The sequence below is a fragment of the Prionailurus bengalensis genome, chromosome B3, assembly GCF_016509475.1.
Source record: "Prionailurus bengalensis isolate Pbe53 chromosome B3, Fcat_Pben_1.1_paternal_pri, whole genome shotgun sequence".
NCBI classification, from domain to species: Eukaryota; Metazoa; Chordata; class Mammalia; order Carnivora; family Felidae; genus Prionailurus; species Prionailurus bengalensis.
The window spans coordinates 2,445,691-2,468,036 of NC_057355.1; the positions used below are offsets into that span (position 1 = coordinate 2,445,691).

The 22,346-nt window shown below is 51.9% G+C and overlaps 1 protein-coding gene across 2 annotated transcripts in view; it reads left to right on the plus strand.

The window, feature by feature from the left end:
* The window catches only part of IL16 (interleukin 16), a 95,186-nt gene that overhangs the window by 13,066 nt on the left and 59,774 nt on the right, over positions 1-22,346 (plus strand). For both annotated transcript variants that reach the window (XM_043554612.1, XM_043554613.1), the window contains exon 2: positions 12,136-12,548. In XM_043554612.1, coding sequence (XP_043410547.1) covers positions 12,136-12,548 — 413 coding nt within the window. The remainder of the gene's footprint in view (positions 1-12,135; positions 12,549-22,346) is intronic.

Genomic DNA, 22,346 nt, shown 5'->3' on the forward strand with positions numbered 1-22,346 from the left:
GAGCTTCGAGTGTGGTCAAGAAGGCAGCCAGCAATAGGAATTGATTTCAAGTTCTTCTCTCGGCTTCCAGCTGGAAGGACAACTGAACGTCGGTCCCGTACGCTAGGCAAGGTTGCCCACGTGTGGTGGCAACGCTGAGGGTCCCTGCAGCCAAGACTGCAGACCAGAGAAGGGGCCAAGCAGGACTCGTGGGCTGCCGGGAGCCGCTCTGCTGGCCACCCGTGGAGATACTGGAGGACAGGGTGCACACGGGTGTGGAGCTCGGGGCTGACGGCACCCCAGGGGCTGGGCCCACCCCGGGCGGGGATCTGTGCAGGAGCTGTCCTCGCTGCGGGGGGACAGCCAGCGCCGGGGCACGCTCCCTGTGGCCCACCGCAGCAGGCGAGGCGAGGCTCGAGCAAACACGGGCCCCTTCCTCTTCCTTCCACGGGGAAGACACAGGGGATTTGAGGGTGCGTCCCAGCTCCTGGATCGGAGTAAGGACAAGCAGGTGTGGTGAAATGGGAGCCTCGGGGGCCCAGAAGAACGGAACTAAGCGAGAAATCAAAGCTAGCACCCCCCGCAGGAAGCGGCTGTGGGAAATCCAGGAACGCTTCAGACGCCCAATCGTCTTCCGTGTTATCTGTGTTCGTGCTTTATCGCACCATAGTATAAGGGTGGTGCGAAACTCTTGCCTTAGATACAGGTGTTTGTGTACATAATACATTTACGTTTATCAACATTTGCATACAGACACGTCTTACGTGTGTTTACGTGGTACGTATCACGAGGTAGAATGTAAACTCTTACCGTGAGAGAAGATTTACAGAGTTTCGAGAAACAGTGGGTGGGATTTGGAAGGGAGATGCTTAGGGAGAGCGTCCTAAGCCGCAAATGTTCCCGATGTTGCCTTCCAATCCGGTGGCCTTGTCCCCCTCGCCCGAGGCGGGGACCCCGGACTAAGTCGGCTACGGGTTCACGTCTTTCTGTTCTTGCCTTTTCTTTTTTTAAAAAATTTTTTTTTCAACGTTTATTTATCTTTGGGACAGAGAGAGACAGAGCATGAACGGGGGAGGGGCAGAGAGAGAGGGAGACACAGACTCGGAAACAGGCTCCAGGCTCTGAGCCATCAGCCCAGAGCCTGACGTGGGGCTCGAACTCACGGACTGCGAGATCCTGACCTGGCTGAAGTCGGACGCTTAACCGACTGCACCACCCAGGCGCCCCTGTTCTCGCCTTTTCTTAAATGGGTCAGGAGATCTGGAGCAGCAGGGAGGCTGGGGGGGGTGGGTAGGCCCCCGGCCCCCGGCCCCCAACCCCCGTGCCTTCGCTCGCTCTCTGAGTGTGCGCGCTAGCCAGTTCCAGCCCCTGGAGCAGGGGGCCCCCCTCCCCAGGCGCGTCCTGGGCTACGCGCTTCGCACCCCCTGTGCAAAGAGGAAACGCAGATAATACGACTGTGTGTGCCCGTGTGTGTGTGCGTGTGTGTGCCCGCTCGTGTGCGTTGAGAGAAAGAGAAATAATCCTGAGAGCATATATAATCTCTTACCAAAATGCAAACCAAAACCAGTCACCTTACACACACACGTGCGTGCACACACACACACACACACACTGGCAGCTGTAGGACCACAGAGTCTGGAAAGTTCTTGCAGGCAAAGACTCCGTGACGACGTAGAGCTGTGGGTGGTTTTGCATCTCTCTGCGTCTCCTGCCTGGAGATGGCTGATGTCAATCTCACGCCGTTCCAGTCGGTTGCCCAGGAAGGGGCCTCGGTTGTTCACTCGCGGGCGTGTTTTGAGCATCTTTCTTGATCCAGATCTTCTACCAAAGTAGCTCGGACTCTGGGTCTGTTCATTTAAAATGTTTGCGTTGTTCCTGTCTTTTATCTTTCTCCCTCCTTAGATCGAAACGAAGTAAGGTGCACCCATTTATTACTGATTTATCGTATTGCCGCTTTGTATTTTAGTTTTTTACAAAATTGGCTTTTGATAAAAATGTTCTGGTCGGTCAAATGCACAGTGACCGGTTTTCCCCCATCCCCCGGCCTGTTCTTCAGAGACCATCCTGATGACAGTTTGGTGAGGACTCTGAATTTTTCTATTTCCGAACACACGCACGTACACACACACACACACACACACGCTGTATAGCACAGAAAGATCTACCTCATTCTTCTCCACACCTGCAGAGTACCCCGTGTCTCTTCACACTCACCCACAATAGAACACAAATATACATGGACAACCCACCAGACTTGTGCCAGGCCTGGGGTTGCTAAGTGTTTCCCATTAGAGGTTGTCCAGGAGAAGTCACTGCACAGAGTCTATGAGGCTCTATGTGGATACATACATCTCTGAAGTTCCAAAGAGAGACTGCGGATTCTTTGGAAATGTGTGCACCACGTTGAAAACACTGAGTCACACCACACATGGGCTCACAAAATAAACCTCAGTAAATTCCAACGAATAAAAAATGTCCGGGACGCATCCTGTGGCCACGATGCAATTAAACTGGAATTTTCTATTCAAAAAATTATAAGAGAAACAAGGCTAATCTTGGGAATTCGACCATAAGAAATTAACAATGACCACAGCGACCTTCAGAAGAAACTGGAAATCACACCTGCAATTATAGACCATTTAAAAAATTACAATTAGGGGCGCCTGGGTGGCGCAGTCGGTTAAGCGTCCGACTTCAGCCAGGTCACGATCTCGCGGTCCGTGAGTTCGAGCCCCGCGTCGGGCTCTGGGCTGATGGCTCAGAGCCTGGAGCCTGCTTCCCATTCTGTGTCTCCCTCTCTCTCTGCCCCTCCCCCGTTCATGCTCTGTCTCTCTCTGTCCCAAAAATAAAAATAAACGTTGAAAAAAAAAAATTAAAAAAAAAAATAAAAAAAAAATAAAAAAATAACAATTAGAGCGCCATATTTCAAAATTCGTGGGGTTGTGGCCCCAGAGGTATTCAGAGGAGAATTTCTAGCTTTAAATAATAATGATGATGATGCCACTAGCGGCAATGACATATAGTCAATAAATTGTATTAAGGGATTTACATCCAGTGGGATTTACATCCAGTATTTTATTATTTTATTTTATTTATTTTATTCCATTTTATTTTATTTATTTTATTTTGTTTTATTTCTTTTATTTCTTTTTTATTTTATTTATTTTATTTTATTTTATTTATTTTATTCCATTTTATTTTATTTATTTTATTTTGTTTTATTTCTTTTATTTCTTTTTTATTTTATTTATTTTATTTTATTTTATTTATTTTATTCCGTTTTATTTTATTTATTTTATTTTGTTTTATTTCTTTTATTTCTTTTTTATTTTATTTATTTTATTTATTTATTTTTTATTTTATTATTTTGTTTTATTTATTTGATTTGATTTGATTGATTTGATTTGATTTCTTTGATTTTATTTCTTTGATTTTATTTTATTATTTTGTTTTATTTATTTGATTTGATTTGATTTATTTGATTTGATTTTATTATTTTGTTTTATGTATTTTATTTTATTATTTTGTTTTATTTATTTTATTCCATTTTATTTCTTTTATTTTATTTCTTTTATTTTGTTTTATTTATTTCCTTTTACTTATTTTATTTTATATTATTTTATTTATTTTATTTTTACATGTGAGATCTTGCCAGTTATGGGATAAATATGTAAGATTCATGACTTACATATAAGTAACCATTTTATTTTTTTTTTTTAATTTTTTTTTCAACATTTATTTATTTTTGGGACCGAGAGAGACAGAGCATGAACGGGGGAGGGGCAGAGAGAGAGGGAGACACAGAATCGGAAACAGGCTCCAGGCTCCGAGCCATCAGCCTAGAGCCCGACGCGGGGCTCGAACTCACAGACCGCGAGATCGTGACCTGGCTGAAGTCGGACGCTTAACCGACTGTGCCACCCAGGCGCCCCAAAGTAACCATTTTACAAATGGTTCCGTTCAAAAAAGAAACAAAAGGGCTGGGAAATAACATAATCAGAGACATTTAGAACCTGTATAAAGAAGAATATAAAATTTGTTTGAAGGTTCGAAAAGAAAATCTGAGCAAATATTAAAAAAAAAAAAGACAAACTAATTAAGAACGGTTCTTGGTGCTCCCTAAATTTGTCTGTAAATCCAAGGAAATCTTCATAAAAACTTCAACCAGACATTTTAGAACCTGAGGGAATCATTGTGAGGTTCTCCAGAACTGCGTGTTGACAAAAATCAGCCATAAATTTCAATTTTGTTCCTCCAAATAGGAACCTTTATTTTTCTGGTTTTAAGTCTGATACATGATGGCTGTAAAAGGAAACAGGCCCTAGGAAATTAGTTAAGTACAAAGGAAAGGCTGTCTGTATACCCCATCCCCCAGCACTTCATGCACCTTCCAAAACAAAAAAGTTATTAACAGTTCAGTGTTCACTAATCCAAGTCCATTTCGGTAAATAAACCTAGTCTCGAGGCCTATTTTACGGTGTTTCTTTATATCGGAACATATGGCAGACCTCTTTCCACGTCCACCTATGGAGATTTGTCGTAGCCGTCTTACTGGGTGGGAATGTTCTGGAAAGTGTCTAACATGGTCTCTCACTCATGGACTTTTAGGTTGTTTCCACTGTTTTACTTTTTTTGAGTGATTTGGGTTTTTTTTTTGGGGGGGTCCATACTCTATGTCAGGCATTAAGCTAGGTAGTACCTCTTGGAGGTATTTTCTTTGGGGTCTGGGCGGTTAGCATGGTCGTCTCTGCTCCGCGGGCCTTCGGCTAAGCTGCAAAGACGTCGAACACCGGGCTTGAGGCTGCACAGGTGAGCGGCACACTGGGTGTGCAAACTAAGGTGGCCTGCGGGTCCCAGCCCTCAGCTGGTACATTTGTGCTCCTGCCTGTCCCTCTGGCCAATGACAAACACCATCGTGTGTGGCTTTGTGCTGCTGGCTACCCGCTTCAGGTGCAACAGCATTTCCTGGGTGTGTCCCTGTTTGAAGCCCTGTTCCAGGCACCTGGATTTAATGGGGAGTAGACCTTAGCCAATCCCATCCAAAGAATGACCGGTGGATGTGCCTTTCTTGAATGTATCTAGATCCTTCTTGAGATTAATTAAATCTTCAGCCTTTACCACATTACAGGGAGTGAACACTGAGAGGGAAAGTCCTGTCTTGCTTTGTCCTTTGTCTTAGAGGCCTGGGTCTTGGGGAGGGCATCCTGATGACCCCACTTGTGCCCACACATGGATGAATGAGATGGCCTTCCAGGCTGCTGGAAGGTAAAGGGCTTCTCTTGGTTCTTACACATGTTCTAGGCTCTTCCAGCAAAGCAGGTTCCAGAATATCTGTGTGGGGGTAGGGGGAGAACCTACTGTGAGCTCCATGTCACTATGATATTAGTCAGCTACATGGGGTCCTTCATTCTGTGGTCCTAGGTGGGATGTTTTCCCTGGTATTAGTCAAGGTTCTCCAGAGCAACAGAACCAATGGGTGGGTGGGTGGATGGATGGATGGATGGATGAATGGATAGATAATGGAAGGATCGATGGAAGGAAGGATGGATGGATGGGTGGATGGATGGATGGATGCATGGATAGGTGGATGGATGGATGGACAGACAGAAGGATGGATGGACAGATGGATGGATGGAGGATGGATGGATGGATAGATGATGGAAGGATAGATGGAAGGAATGATGGATGGATGGATGGATGGATGGATAGGTGGATAGATGGATGGATGAACAGATGGATGGATGGATGGATAGATGATGGAAGGATGGATGGATGAATGGATAGATGATGGAAGGATGGATGGAAGGAAGGATGGATGGATGCATAGATAGGTGGATGGATGGACGGACAGACGGATGGATGGATGGACGGATAGATGGACGGACAGATGGATGGATGGATAGGTAAAGGGATGGGTGGATGGATGGATGGATGGATGGATGGATGGAAGGATAGATGGACAGATGGATGGATGGATGGACGGACAGATGGATGGATAGATAGGTAAAGGGATGGGTGGATGGAAGGATGGATGGATGGATGGAAGGATGGATGGAAGGAAGGAAGGGTGGATGGATGGATGGATGGATGGATGGATGAATGGATGGATGGGTGGAAGGATGGATGGAAGGAAGGATGGATGGATAGGTGGATGGATGGCTGGCTGGAAGGACGGGTGGATGGATGGATGGATGGTTGAATGGATGGATGGATGGGTGGAGAGATAGATAGATAGATAGATAGATAGATAGATAGATAGTTGATACAGAGAGATAGATGAGAAAGACAGATAGATTAAGAAAGAGATGTATTCTGAGGGGTTGGCCCACATGATTATGGAGACTGAGAAGTCCCACGATCTGCCACCCACAAGCTGGAGGCCCAGGAGAGCCGGGGGTGTAGTCCAGTCCAAGCCACAGCCCCTGAGAACCGGGCAGCCAGTGGCGTAAGCCCTGGTCTGAGTCCAAAGGCTCAAGAACCCGAAGTATGGACGTCCCATGTCCGAGGAGAAGAGGGACGCCCACCTGTTTTACTCTGTCTCTGATTCAAATGCTCATCTCTTCCGGAAACACCCTCACAGACACACCCACAAATAATGTTTTACCAGCTGCATGGGCGTCCCTTACCCCACTTGGGCTGACACATAAAGTTCACCAGCATACATTTGGCCTTGGACTGGCGTAGGGAAGCTTCGTTGGAAGGGACCTTCGAGATGCTCACCTACCACTCACTCATTCACCGAACGTGCGAATGCCTCCACCCGGCCAAGCCCCAGCAGAGCTCCGGGGGGCATGGTATTAGGGAGCCATCCCCTCCAGCAGGTGACAGTGGCTGGGGGTGAACGAGCACAGGTGTAGAACCTACTCACTGCCCCCGGCTGGAAAACGGGCCCAGAGGTGCCTTGCCGTCCCGTGCCCTCCCCGCGCCCCCCACACCCACAACGGGTCCCAGCCACAGGCCGGAAAGAGAAGGACCATAAATGTCTCCTCCCCGCCCCCCCCCCCATCTTATCTCTGAGTCATTCTTCAATTCAAGACAGAAAATACCCCCCGGGCCAGAGTGACCACACTTGAAAAATTGCCTTTGATAGAAGACACTGTCGGGGGATTCAGAAATTCGAAACACATTTAGTCAAGTAGTTCCCCTTTCTCCATATGGTGATTTACCCTCACAAAGTCCTCCAGTGAATTCAGTGTATTTTATCCAGATGGAGACACTGTGGCCTTTCGTCCAGTAAGTTAGCTGTGCCCAGCGTAGTGACAGACGCGTCATGCTTTTCAACAAGTGTTTGCTGAATGGAACAAACGGGAAGGAAGGAAGGGAGGGAGGGAGGGAAGGAGGGCTGACCCTGCTCCCCAGCACCGTCTAGAAGTTTTTCAAACTCCTTTAAAGGAGGAACTAGCCATTTCTTTGCACGTTGGCTCTAACCTTTTGGCTTTGCTCTTTTCAAAAAACACATTTTTTAATGTTTATTTATTTTTGAGAGAGAGAGAGAGAGAGGGAGAGGGGGACACAGAATCCGAAGCAGGATCCAGGCTCCAAGCTGTCAGCACAGAGCCCGATGCGGGGCTGGAACTCACAGACTGTGAGACCGTGACCTGAGCCGAAGTTGGACGCTGGACAGACTGAGCCACCCAGGTGCCCCTGGCTTTGCATTTTCTATAGGGATGACAGTGCAGTCGCTGTTGGCTGAAGGGCCGCTGAGAACGTGATGCTGTGTCAGTCCTTACCCTGCCTGGGGGCACCCTGCCTTGGGGGGGGCTGTTCTGTGGAAGATGTAAGGGAGGAGCGAGTGCCATCACGGTTGAGAGGGAAAGGCCTTCAGGGATCAGGAGAACCCTTTCCTGGGGCAAAGCCAGATCCTCTGGGTTCTTCTGCCGGAAGTGAAAGCAGCTGGTCCCATTAGCATAGCCGTGCTGGAAACCTCTGCGCTTCCCCAGGAAGCCTCTGGAAGAGACTCCTAACGTCGTCTTATGGAGGACTCACTAGGGGCAGAGAAAACCCCACAAGAGCCCGGCAAGTGCTCCCGGAGCCTGGGGCCAAATCAGAGAGAGCACGTCCGTCCATCCTGGAAGAACTCTGGACGGGCTGCTTGCACCGGGGAAGGCACGGGCTTGTCCCCGAGCTCTGCCGACATTTGGTCCCATTGGGAGCAGTAGCTGGTCCCCGTGTCCTGAGCACAGTTACCGAGGCTAAGAGGAACCATGTGACCACAGCACTGTGTTTCCAATTATTCTCTCTCCCTTCTTTCTCCCTCGGTCCCTCGCTGCCAGGCCGAGGGGGAAGGCAGTCTCCCACAGAAGTCCGATTCTGGCCGCTTCACTACAACCCTTTGCGATGATTCCCTCCCTGCTTTACGTTTTCCATAAAAACAAAGCTCGTTTTGAAAACCGTCTGTGCTCCGGACCAGAGGGCTCCCCCAGCTTGCCCCCAGCACATCGCCAGCCTCCCATCCCGTGGCCACGGCCACCTCACATGAGAGCGAAGGCTGCAGAGGGGCACGGTTCCCTCTGGAAAAGTTTATTTTTAAAAACTGACGGTACTCATGTGTCACTCCTGCAGATGGTCCGCCGGGACCAGCACAGATTCCAACCAAGGCGTCTGAGCCGTCTGCTCTCCTAAATCCCACAAGCAGCTAGCTTTTCCGCCCGGTGAGTGAAACACACAGCCTTTCACCTGGTCCCGAAGTCCCTAGATGTCTGTGTCCGGGAGAGTGCACAGCGGGTGAGCTTATGGTGGGTTGGGGGAGAATGTGGACGGGAAGAGAATTGGGTTTGCACCCTAAGAATCCATGCGGGTGGTGACAAAGCTCGGTGGGAAAAAAACGCACAGGCTTTTATGCCAGAGCCCGGCGCCGGAGGGGAGAGTTTCGGTTTGACTGCGGATGACTGGCTCCTCTCCTAGGCTTGGGGTGGGATAAAAGACGTTTGGAGAAGCCTCTTGGTCCCTGGATGTCACTGCTTTCCTTTTAGTCTCAGAGAGAAGAACAACCATTCCAGGAGGAGTTTTTTCTATTAGGCAAAAAGAGAAGTCTATTAGTTTGTGTAAGTAATTAGATAGGATGGCATCAGGCATGGCTGGATCCAGGTGCTCATAGTATATCATTTGAATTCTTCCCTCTTGCTCACTCTTGCTCTTTCTCTCTGTCCTCCTTCCTTCCTCTCTTCTTGTCCCCCAACCTCTGTGAGTTCTGGACTTTCTGTGTTGGCTCAACTCTCGGCAGCTCTACTCACGCAGTGGCCCTCAGTAACTCCGTGTTTATACCCTCCCTGTTTAGTACCGGTGCAAGTCCAGAAGGCTCTTTAACACAGAGCTTTGATTGTCCTTCGGCCTTTCAAACGCTTGATGGACCAGGGCTGCCTATGAGAAACACACACACACACGCACACACACACACACACAAAACCTCCTCCTCCATGAGGCCCAGGTGGATTGTGGGGAGTCCTAATAAAGTCAAACAAAATGCAAAGGAGTTTGGTCATAAGGATATAAATACTGACCGCAAGGTTTGCATTGCGAGTTGCTAGTTCTGGGAAGTTGAACTGACAGAATGGAAGGAGCTCCTGTTTCCGGGGGCCGGTGGCCGGAAAGAGAGCATCTTCCATCGGGACTCGAAAGGTGCCGTCTGGAAGTAAAGAGAAGGGGGGAAAAGCCCACCAAACAGCTTGAATTCTGTGCATCCTTCAGCCAACAGATCTGAGCGTTGAACTTCTGGCTCCAGTAATTCCCTCGCGAAACGAAGCAGGTTCCAGGCCAGCAGACTGTGCCCTCTGGACCCGGGTTCGTGACTTTGGGCCACATCGGTTGCAGAACTGATACAGTGAGAGTTCCCGCGGTTTCAGGGGAAGGAAGCAGACTGTGGGCTGGGGGCTCGCGGGGAGGGGAGTGTTAGGACAGAAAGTGCAGAGTGGGAAACGTCTGTCCAGGAAGATAAGAAGCGATAATATCCCACCGCCACCGTGGTGCCGAGGATAACCGGGGACCCTCACAAATCTGTTAGCATGCTAGGTCTCGCGCTTAGTATCCTCACCTGAGCAAAAGACAGAGGAAGAAAAAGAGAGGCTGTGGGTCGACAGGCAGTTTTTCAAAGGCAGAAACGACCTGGCTGTGTTCGCACGCTGCTGCTGGAGACCCGGCACGGAGGAGACATCGGGTGACCTTCCCGTGACAGTCCCACTGCCTGGTTTCGGTCCTGCTCTCACCGAGTCCTAGCTGCGTGATCTTGAGAGAGTGACTTAACCTCTCTGTGCCTCCACCCGCTGCGGGAGGGGGGTCCAGGGAATGGACGGCGGGCCAGCCGTCGGAGGCGGGCGGAGGTCCCGCTGCCGAGGGCGTGTAGGCGGTGGATGGACGGGGGCAAAGGCATTTGCAGACGGTAGAAAGTCGTGGGCATCGCTCACTGGCAGCTTCTACGTTTCCGTGAAACGGCAGGCGACCTTATCTGTTCGTGACAGGGAGTGAGGGACTCTAGTCATTGTTGACGAGGTACCATCAGGCTGACTCTGGAAACGGCCGGAGCCGGGGGCCTGGGGGGCGGCCGCACGTGTCTCACAGCCCCGGGCTGCTCAGGAGAGGGGGTGTCCCCTGCAGGGCTCGGGGTGCTGCGGCCAGGATGGGGGTCAGCAACGGTCTGGCTCTGAAGTCTCTCTATCTCTTAAAATAGAAGGATGCGTGGGGCGCCTGGGGGGGCTCGGCCGGTTGAGCCTCCGACTTCGGCTCAGGTCACGATCTCGCGGCTCGTGGGTTCGAGCCCCGCGTCGGGCTCTGCGCCGACGGCTCGGAGCCTGGGAGCCCGCTTGGGATTCTGTGTCTCCCTCTCTCTCTGCCCCTCCCCTGCTCATGCTCTGTCTCTCAAAAATAAATAAATGTTGACCAAAAAAGAAAGAAAGAAGGACGCAGAGCACAGGGCTTTGAGATCCTGGCACGAGGGTGCGAGACGGAACGCGCCCGTGTTGAGTTGACCTATACTCCGGCCTCCAGAGCAATCTTCCCCGGATGCATTCTTCCGTCCGCTTTAATTCGCTGCTGTGGGTTGCTAGAAATGGCTGGTGAATAACTCGGTACAAGTAAAAGGCTAATACAGAAGACGGTCCATTTGTGCCAGTTGGGGGTCGGACAACAGCCTTCTTTGAAGAGCGACCCCTCTGCGGGGGCTCTGAAAGGCTTGTATTCAGCGAAAGCTTGCACGGTCTCTTGTTTTCCTTACTGGATGCTGGCTGTGCGCGAACAGCGGGGGCACAGCACGCTGCCCTGGCGACAGCTCCGCTCTGTGGCTTGGACCCGAGTCGGGACCTGTTCGGATGGACGGACCCCTTGGGCCACCTGCCTCCCGGAAACTGAAGCCCGCGGGAGGCGCCTCCTTGGCCAAGCTGAGCCGGGCCGGGCCGGGACAGACGTGTTGACCGATGGCGCAAAAGAAGCCGGTGCCTGGCCCGTCAGGCTGCGAGGTGGGGGGCGGAGTGGGGGGGGCGCTGACGGAGCTGGAGCCCTGGCGGGGGAAGGGCACGTTGGTTTGCCAGGTGCCTGCTGCCTGCGAGGCCCCGGCCCTTCCCTCGCGCCACCTTCTTTGACGCTCACGTCGACCGTGGCGGGTCGGCCCCGGACGGCGCTCCCAACGGGGTCCCGGGCTCTGTGTCCGGGAAGGGGGCGCCCAAGGCAGCAGCGCTCAGCAGACTGGGCTCCTGGTTCTGGGCTTTCTCCGGAGGTGCTGCGGGACTCACCGGGGGTAGAGAGAGGGGACGGGCAGCGGCACCCCCACCCCGTCCCCCGACCCGCTCTGTAGACCCGAGCCCCTGCCAAGTCGTCGGAAGTGCAGATGTCACAACGCACGGGCCTCCGTCATCTCCAAAACCGTCCCGTGGCCCCGCTTCTTCCGCCGGGGGCTTGGGGGCTGCGTTTCCCCTCTGGTGCCTCAGTTTCCCCACCTGCAGAGTGAGGGTGTGGATGCGAGAAGCCCTGGTCTCCACGGTTCTGGGAATGGAGGGCGTGGCAAGCACGCGGGGTCACGGGGCCCCCACCCGGCCGGCCACGTGGACAGGCCAGAGCCACGGTCTGCCCTGCCTCACGGGCACCCACGGCTCCGTACCGGGGCCCTCGTCTGGCTCCGCTTGTCACGGGCAAGTCACACGGCCTCTTTCCGCTTCCTCTTTCCTCCAGGGCGCGACAAAGCGGTGGCCAAGCCCGGCCCGGCCAGCGCCCGCCAGCCGAGGGCCGCGGGCCAGGAGAAAACGAAGGGCAGCGCCACGGCGTCTCTGAGGATGGACCCGCACGGCCGCGCTGGCAGGAGCAGGAAGTCCGCGAAACTGCGGTCTGTCTCCCGCTCCCTGATGCTCTGTCACGCTAAGACCAGCGACGACGGCTCGAGCCCCGACGAGAAGTACCCCGATCCCTTTGAGAAGCCCCTGGGCCAGGGCAGGGAGCGGATTTTCCACTCGTCGGTGCAGCTGGCGGACACATCGGAGGCCGGGCCCGGCAGCCTTCCTGACCTAACGCCGGCCTCGGAGGCGGCTCAGCTCCACGCCGCTGGGGGCGATCGAGGCAAGAACTGTAGGAGGATGTTGTTCCTGAAGGTAGGCCCGGGACCCGCGGGGCCGGAAGGCTCTGTGGTTGGCTTTGGGTGCTCCGAATTAGAGCCTGTGAACCAGGGCTCACTGGAACGAGAACGATGAGCGTGGCAGTGAATCGGGCTCAGTTAACCTTCTCGCTTGAGCGATGGGGGGGAGACGCTGTGTCAGGGGGCGGTAACGGAGCCCGGGTCCCTGCTGGAAATCGCAAAGCGTGTGGTCAGTGCACCTGGAAGGGTTCCTCTCTGTCTCCGGCGCGTGCTGGGCGGCTCCCGTCACCCCCAGTAGAGAACCTGAGGGGGATTGACTCCCAGGGCCAGGGCAGAGGAGACCTGGGCCACACAGGGCAGGGAGGAGAGGGTCAGTGCACTCGCCCCCTGGGTGCGGAGCGTGAGCATTTTCCCACGCGGGCGTGAGCACTGGAGCTGGCCAGAGGGCCCATCGTGAAGGCCGAGGGGGAAGCGAGGTGGTGTTCGCAGACCCGCCAAAGTTCAGAATGTCTTCTCTTCTGTTAGACCCTATTTCAAGTCGTGTTATCCCAGCGAGATGAAAATTGTGGGGGACGGAGGCTGCTCGAGGTATTTTACTCTGTCCAGGACTGTGCCTTCAGTCTTCCATCGAAGGTGGCCTTTCCCAAGGGTCCAGGCGGCCCTGAACCTTGGAGCTCGTGCGGCTCACCCAGCCCGGAAGGGTTTCTCCCACGCCTACTGCTGAGTCCCCCCGAGCACGGTCATACGATTGTCCACAGAGACCAGGGAAGGCCTTCCACTCCCCGCGGAGGGGGTCCAGGACCTTTGCACAACTTGCTTCCTTGAGGAGGAAAGGAACAGCTTAACGCGTATACGATAAACAGGATCACGGAACATTATATGGCAGGCTAGCAGGTCCGGCCCCGCGGTGGGGATGTCCAGATGTAAGCTGCTTCCCCAAAGGCCTCGCCCAGCCCGGCATGCTCCGTCCTGGTCCGTCACCCACGATGTGACTTCTGTAGGTGCGACCCGAGTAGGGCCGAAGGAGTGACCAGCGCCCCACTGGGGTTGGGGGAGCCTGGCCAGACTCCTCGTTTGCCACGAACGATGCCAAGAATTTATTTACTTAGTTAGTTAGTTTTGAGACAGAGACAGAGAGAGAGAGAGAGTGGGGGAGGCGTAGAGAGAGAGAGAGAGGAGGAGAGAGAATGCCAAGCAGGCCCCTCGCTGTCAGCTCAGAGCCCGACGTGGGGCTCGAACTCATGAAACTGTGCGATCACGACCCGAGCCGAAAGCAAGAGTCAGACGCTTCACTGACTGAGCCCCCCCCGGGCGCCTCTAAGCGTCAAGTTTATTAACGATGATACCACGGTAGCCAGGTGAGAGCCCAGATAAGTGAAATTCAGACATCATTTTGAGATTCCAACAGGCTCCTAGAATGAATGAATTCTTGTGCTTCTCCTTAATCGCACAAGTATTTCCCGTGACCTGTTGCACACCCGGCCCTGTGGGATCCAGTCGCCGCCCTCAAGGATCGTGTTTAAAGCGGATTAAAAAGGGCTGTAAGGAGGCTCCCAAGGAGGGAGGCGTCCCCGGAGCTGGGATCACACATTCGGTGTTTGCAGAGCACCCACCTAGGCCAGGCCATTGCGGGGGGCGGCAGGGGAGACAAGCAGGCTCAGTCCCTGGCCGCACACAACTGTATTCTGGCCCGGGGGGTGGGGAGGGGACAGATGTTAACACCTTTGTGATAGGACGCGACACAGTGAAGGGCTCTGAAGAAATCTTACGCGGGAGCAGGAGACGGTGACGAGGGGATCTCACTGTCCTTTTCTAGAAGGTGCCCACGAAGGCTTCTGTGAGGAAGTGACATGTGGGCAGGCACCTGGGGGAGGTGGATGAGTGAGTCATATGAACATGTCAGGCAGGGAAGAGCATTTCAGGCGGAGGGAACAGCAGGCGCAAAGTCACGAAGGAAAGAGTGATTGTGGGCAGGCACCGGGGGGAGGTGGATGAGTGAGTCATATGAACATTTCAGGCAGGGAAGAGCATTTCAGGCGGAGGGAACAGCAGGCGCAAAGTCACGAAGGAAAGAGTGATTTGCAGCGGTGAGAAGAGTGTCCCTTGGAGGGGGGGCGGGTTGTGGTCGGAAGGGGTGGGGGGACTGAGCAAGAGTTGTAGCTTCTGCGGTGCTCGTGGAGGCAGGGACGGCACACATGTGTCCTGCTTCAGGGTGTGGGTGCAGACATGGAGGGGGGGGGGCACGGGATGTGCGGCTCTGTCTGTAGACGGGCACCCTGGAGGAGGTGTCTGTGGAAGGCAGGATATGCAAGTAAGGAAGTCGAGATCGCAGGGCGTGGTGTGAGTGAGCAGAGGGGCGTCAGCGGAGGCTGGGAGGTGGGGAAGGGGTGCACCTGTTGCAGGCGGGGATGGGGTGATGTGCACAGTCGAGTCACGTTGGAGACAAGGGTGAACTGGGAAGGCAGAGAGGGAAGGGAAGGGAACTGGGAAGGACAAGCTTGGAACCCGAGCTTTCTCGGTTTCCTTTCGCGGGAGCACAGGTGATCTCAAACCATCCACGAGCGCATTCTAAGCAAGCGAGGGTTTCATATGAAAAGTGCCAGGGCATAAGGGTCAAAGGTGGCAGCTGTCCCAGGGTCCTTCCTGGGGGAACCTCAATACCGAATAACACCCCCGCTCCCCACCTTCTCCCAGGGACACTCTCGCCCCCGCCCCAGCTCCTGCCCGCCCTGCACCCAGGCGGGGCTCCGTTGGCCCCGATGGACGACGTCTCAGCCTCCAGCAATGCCATGGTTACACTGATTTCAAAACAACATCTGGAAAGAGTTCCTGTGACATCAGCCTCCGCTCTAGAAACGCCTAATATAAAAATTAAAGAAGAGGAAGTTCGATACACAGCCAAATGAGAAACAAGCCATTCTGGCTGCGTTGCGTTTGGCACGAGGAGGACTGAGGAAGTCACTGCCCAGGGTCGTGCCAGAGCCGCGCGGGGACGCACAGAGAACCTGTGGGTGCCGTACAGGCGCCTGCGGGCCCCCTTCTCCGGGGGGCGCGTCCGGGGCCCCTGGGGATGAATTCACGTGGAAGGATGTGGAAAGCCAGACTCTCTCACCTAACCACACTCGGGGGGTCAGATAGACCCTGAAAGAGGAGGAAATGCACGCACTCCTTGGCCACTCCAGACCCACTGTGTTTTGAAGGGAAAGGGGGTTTTAAAGGCCCTTTAGGGAGGGTGTGAGCTCAGAGGCAAGGAAGCTCAGGCAGGTGGGGCTGAGGCCCCGCCCACTCTGGTGGGAACCCCGTCCTTTGCTGTGCCAGTCTGCATTCCCACCAACAGTGCGAGGGGGTCCCCCTTTCTCCGCATCCTCGTCGATATTTGTTTCTTCGTGTGTCGTCGATTTTAGCCGTTCTGACAGGTGTGAGGCGGTAGCTCATTGTGGTTTTGACTTGCGTTTCTCGGTCTTCTGATTTTTCTGCTGACTTTACAGTTTCACACGTGTCAGAATCCATAAAGCAAGTCAAGCACGAAAAAGACCAAACGGCCCAGGTCCCCCAGGGGGTGGGGGCAAGGGGGTCCTTTCGAAGAAATCGCTGTCTGCCGCGAGGTCACAAAGATTTTTCCCTGCGTCTCTCCTGGGAGCTGTGTTGTTTTGCCTTTCGCACTTGGATCCTTAATTCATACGAAGTTGATTTTGTACACGGTGTGAAATAGATGTTTAAAATTCTTTCCTATGTGGATATCTAATTGATGCAGCAACAGTTTTTGAAGAGCCTGTCTGGCTCTACTGAGCAGAAGTCGTGTCATAAAAGGCTCAAGAACCACCATATCTCTCTGCTGTCTATGTGTCTATTACGTCTCACGTACCCCGCTGTGTCTTTCTGTTCTCCCATTATGATCCATCAGTCTCTTTTTTCTTTGCACTGATATCACAGAGGGTTTGGTTTTGTTTTAGAGAGAAAAGAGAGAGCATGAGCGGGGGGGGGAGAGGGGCAGAGGGAGAGGGAGAGAGAATCTCAAGCAGACTCCGTGCTCTGCGCGGAGCCTGAGGCGGGGCTCGATCCCATGATCCTGGGATCACGACCTGAGCTGAAATCAAGGGTCAGATGCTCACCCGACGGAGCCACCCGGGCGCCCCACAGAGTCTTAATTACGATAGTTTCATAATATGTATGTTTTTGGTCTCTGGTGAGTCTTCCAGCTTTGTTCTTCAAACGAGACGTGGTTATGCTGTTGGGATTTTCATTGCGATTGCCTCGACTCTATAGGTGTATTTGAAGAGAACTGGTACCTTTCCAATATTGAATCCCCTGGTCCGTTTGCCCGATAGAGCTCTCCAAAGTTTGTCTCCACTGTCTGGGTTTGTTTTTCTGCAGAGACGACCGTGTCTCCTTCCAGTCTCAAGAGGCAAGTTTCATTATTTTGCCAATAAGGCTGAAGTTTGCTGTCGTTCTGTTCTGTTCAGATCCTCTTTATTGAATTGAGGAAGTTTCTTTCTATTTGCATTTGGAAGAGAGGTTTTATTTTTCCCCACATCAATTGTCAAGTTTTTTCAAAATGAGTTTTTTTCTGCATTTACCGACACCATCATCATATGGGTTTTCCTGCTTTCTTCTTAATAACGTGGGTGCATTGTACTGACAGACTTTTTAAAATGTTAAGACGACGTGGTCCCGGAATAAACCCAGTTTAGTTAAGGTCTATTATCCTTTCGATATAACTATGGATTTGGTATGCTACTATTTGGCTTACAACTTTTGCCATTTGTGTTTGTGGGAAAGATTAGCCTCAACTTGTTTTCTTGTGATGCCCTTGTCTGGTTTTCATATTGTGGGTGTGCTGGCCTCACGAAATGATTTGGGAAACATTTCCTCTTTTCCATCTTTTGGAATGGTTGGACTAATCCTGGAGCTATGCTTTTTTGAATGGTTGGGAGAATTCACCTGTAAACCATTTGGACCTGGATATCTCTTCGTGGGGAGGTCTCGAATTATCACTGGATCCATTTAATAGATACAGGAATATTCGAGATTTTTATTTCTTCCCGTATCAGCTCCGGTAACACACATTTTTGTTCTGGAATTTTTTTTCATCTGCGTTTCTGAATTTATGAGCACAGAGTCGTTCCTAAAATCTGATCTAATCTACATTTTAATTGGAGTTTTTATTGAGATACTTATAGATTCACATGACGTCGTAAAGAACAATACAGAGAGATCCTGGGTAAACTCTCGCGGTTTCTCCCGAAGATAGTGTTTTGCCAAACTGCGGTCCAGTGTCACGGCCCGCACATGACAGTGACAAGTCAGGTTACTGTGACTTCCCCAGTTTTATTTACACTCATTTGTGCATGTACATGTCATTTTTGGACACGGCAGGAACTATTGTCCTTTTCTGATACTGATTCTTTGTTTTTACCTCTTTCTTTTTAAGGGATCTGCCATTTCCAGAAAGGGATCAATTCTACGGTGTCTCAAAGGATCAGCTTTTGATTTCGTTGGATTTCTCTGTTCCGTGTTTTCTGTTTAATTAACCTCTGCCCTTATCCTTATTATTCCTTTCTTCTCCATTCTTCACGCCTAATGTTTTGTTCTTTTCTTCTCACTTTTTGAGATGGGAGCTTGGATCGCCGATCTACGGCTTTTATTTTTTTCTACTTTGTGGCTATGAACTTCCCTCGAAATTTAGCAGCTGCCTCCAAAATCTCATATTCCATATTTTCGTTATTTTATTTATTTATTTAAAAAAAATTTTTTTTTTCAACGTTTATTTTTGGGACAGAGAGAGACAGAGCATGAACAGGCGAGGGGCAGAGAGAGAGGGAGACACAGAATCGGAAACAGGCTCCAGGCTCTGAGCCATCAGCCCAGAGCCCGACGCGGGGCTCGAACTCCCGGACCGCGAGATCGTGACCTGGCTGAAGTCGGACGCCCAACCGACTGCGCCACCCAGGCGCCCCCATATTTTCGTTATTTTAAATAGTGTACGTGTTCTCTCGTGATTTCCTGTGTGGCCTGCAGTTTATTTGGAAACGTGTTGTTTAACTTTCAGGCAGGTGGGGAATTTCTACTTCCTCTGTCTCTGTATTGTTTCCTAGATGGGTTATTCTACAGTCGGAGAAGAGAAGGTATCGTGAATAACGTTAACAGTGGAAATTTGTTGAAATAGAATATACGTGTTGTTGCTGGATGCCGTGTTCTATGCGTGTCTGTCCTGTTAGATCCAGTTCAGTAATCACATTTTCCAGATCTTTTCCTCTTTTCTGATCCCATTCCTCTGTTAGTTACTGACAGAAGGGTGTGAAAGTCTCCAAATATGATTGCGGGTCTGTTTCTGCTTTTGGTTCTGTCCATTTTTGCTTTCTACATTTTGAAGGCCTATATTATTTGCATAGACATTTAGAATTAAAATAAATATTTTCCTGGAGGGTTATCACCTTTGTAATTGGGAAATCTCTATCTTTTGTCTAGTTTTTTTTTTTTTTTTCCAACGTTTATTTATTTTTGGGACAGAGAGAGACAGAGCATGAACGGGGGAGGGGCAGAGAGAGAGGGAGACACAGAATCGGAAACAGGCTCCAGGCTCTGAGCCATCAGCCCAGAGCCCGACGCGGGGCTCGAACTCCCGGACCGCGAGATCGTGACCTGGCTGAAGTCGGACGCTTAACCGACTGCGCCACCCAGGCGCCCCTCTTTTGTCTAGTTTTTGCTTAAAATTTTTGCTTCAAAATTTTTTGCTATTGGTAAAGCTTAATCTATGTCTTTTGGTTGCTTTTCCCCTCTTCTTTTGATCATCAACCTGCGTTCACATATTTAAGGAGTGTCTCATGTAACTAGCATAGAATTAGGCTAATTTTCCTCCAGCTTACAATCTTTATCTTGTAATTATGGGTATTATTAAAACTCGGTTTTCTCTCTTTTCTTGCCCTCTTTTAGGTTAATATATATTTTTTACTATTCCATTTCTCTTGTAGTTGGTTTGTTAGTTATACATTATTTTTATTATTCTTTTAATCATTAAAATATGCAACCTAACTCTGAATGTGTTAGTCTCATATGAATTAGTGCTTTCAGCGGCTCTCAGACAATGCTAAGACCTTAACACACAACTCCTTATGCACCTGCCCACTTCTTTGATATTACCGTTGTGCATTTTAATTCTATTTACGAGCAGATCCCAAGAATAGATCATAATCATTGTTCTGTAGAGTCAATATTCATTGACATTAATTCCCACGTTTACCCTGTCCATTACTGTTGATTCCTTCCTGCGCTCCTTTGTTGTAAGTTTATGTACTTTTGAGAGTGAGTGCCTGCGTGTGCACAAGCAGGGGAGGGGCAGAGAGCGAGGGAGGGAGACATGGAATATGAAACAGGTTCCACACTGTCAGCGCTGAGCCCGATGCGGGACTCGATCCCGCCGACCAAACGGTGAGATCAGGACCTGAGCCAAATCAAGGATGCTTAACCGACGCCTGAGCCTCCGAGGCGCGCCCCTTCCCGCGTTTCTGTGTCTCTCCTGGCGATCACTGTCCTTCAGGCCCGCCTCTAGTCCAGGCGGGACGGGCCAGGAGCACGGAGGGAGCTCCACGTGCCCAATGTCTAGATATTTCAGAGTCATGAGTCAAGGTCACATACAGCTCAGAGGTTCTGTGCTCCTACCTGGACCAATGTCCCTCTGTAAGGACTTGGAGAGTCAAGTTCAGACAAGGTCTCGGAGATCTGCACGGGGACACGGCGCCGTGGACAGAGCCATCTGCTGGCTGTTGGCCACTGGCCACAAGTCCCTCTGTCCTCCTGCTCCTGAACACAGGGGCCCCGCACGCGAGCCTGTGGACACCCCCGGCTCTCTAGTCATTGCCCTCCCCAAACAGCCACCCCACCAGCCCTCCAGCCCAGGGCCACGCGCACCAGTGATGGGATAGACAGAGGGGCCACCTGGGGTGGGGCCCGAGCGCCCCTGGATGCCCTCTGATTTGTTTCTTACTTTCTCTCCAGCTAAATATTAGCAGGTTGCCACCTAGGCCTCAAGCACTGTATTTCCTCACTCGGAAGCTGCCACTCCTTGTATGGCACTGTGGTGGCGGGGGGGGGGGGGGGGGCGGAGGGATCGGGGACTGGCCCCTAGTAATGGCTCTAGAGATACCCGTGGAGACAACGGTTGCATGAATGAATAGTATCACGAAGCCACCCTTACGGCAGAGAGCCTATCGACATAGCCTGACCTTGCAGAGGGTTTTTGAGCCAACACGTGGGTTTACACGGGGCCGCCTTGGACGTTCCCTCCCGCAGGGGTCTGGGGTCATGGCCCTGGGTCTGCGAGGATGGTGGCAGATGAGACCAGACGCGTGGGAGGTCCTCCCCGGGGGGCTGCCCTCCTCAAAGAGTGCAGGATGCTTTGATCCGCATGAGAAAGGCCTCTGGAGTGTGGAAAGTTCTGCTTTTCTTTACAAATTCAAAATATTGGTTAGGCTAAGTCAGCACTCCTGCAGGGTGACTCAGGATAGATGAGGTCAGAACAACCGTCTGAATCTCTGAATCGCCGGCTTGTGCTGTGCGTGGAGGGAGGGTGGCCGGGGCCTCGGCGAGCAGACGAGCCCCTTCGCTCTGCTGCGGCTTTGAGGCCCAGGCCGCCTCCTCGACGAGCGGGAAACCCAATCCCTTGGCCGCTTGCCTCTTCCTGCCGCACAGAAGAGGAGCTTGGGGAGGCCGCCGGGAGGGAGGCTGGGGGACTCCCACGGAGCCCCGGGGTGTAGGGGGCACGGTGGGAGGGAGGCAGGGGGGTCCCCGTGGAGGGACTGGGAGGGCAGGCCCGCGGGGCGCGATCACATGACCTTGCTCCGGCCTCCGGACTCCACGTGAGCTCTGGTCCCCATTTCCATGCTCAGAAGACATTTGCCTGGAAGCTGGGCTTTGGAATCTCGGTTCTGCGAGGACCCCATTTGGTTCGTGAGAGGGGGTTTGGCGGAAAGAAGCCGGAGAATAGGGGAGATCGGGAGGAAGAGGTGAACCACCTGCCTTCGCGGTTCATACTTGTCAATATGGCCCTTGGCGTGTCCGTTACAACGCACGGAGGCTTCTCCGTGCTGTTCGCGCTCACCCCTGTCCGGAATACCTTCCTGACGGGTCCAAGAGCCCACATCTCCGTCAGCTTTGGGGGTTATCTGCAGGGCGCTTTTCCTGACCCTGCCCCCCACCCGGAGCCTCAGCCATCCCGGCTCGAAACAGCCTTCTGGGTTTAGGGGCTCTTATCTGGGCTGTGCCTCCCGATTGCTCTGCATTAATTTCTCCCAGCTACGCAAATGTCTAAGTTCCCGCCGCAGAATGAATCGTAAGCACCAGCTACAGGCGGGAGGGATTCACTGTGTCAATTTGCCCTTCCCCCACCGGCTTGGGACAGGGTCTGAAAAAATGACGACGGCTGCCCGAGGAGCCGCCACAGGGACGTACCGTAATTGTTTTGTTCCCCGATCTTGAAAACATATTTTAGTAAATATTGGGAATGTAAAAAGAAATTTATAAAATGTATATGCACTCTAAAAAAAAAAGAGAAACATGCCCTAAATATCTGCATATCAATCAATCATCAAGTTTAAGAAACAAATCTGGCGGGGCACGTGGGTGGCTCAGTCGATTCAGTGTCCGACTCGGGCTCAGGTCCTGATCTCATGGTTTGCGGGTTCGAGCCCTCCGTCGGGCTCTGTGCTGACAGCTGGGAGCCTGGAGCCTGTTTCAGATTCTGTGTCTTCTTCTCTCTCTGCCCCTCTCCTGCTCTCACTCTGTCTCTGTCTCTCTCAAAAATAAATAAATGTTTATC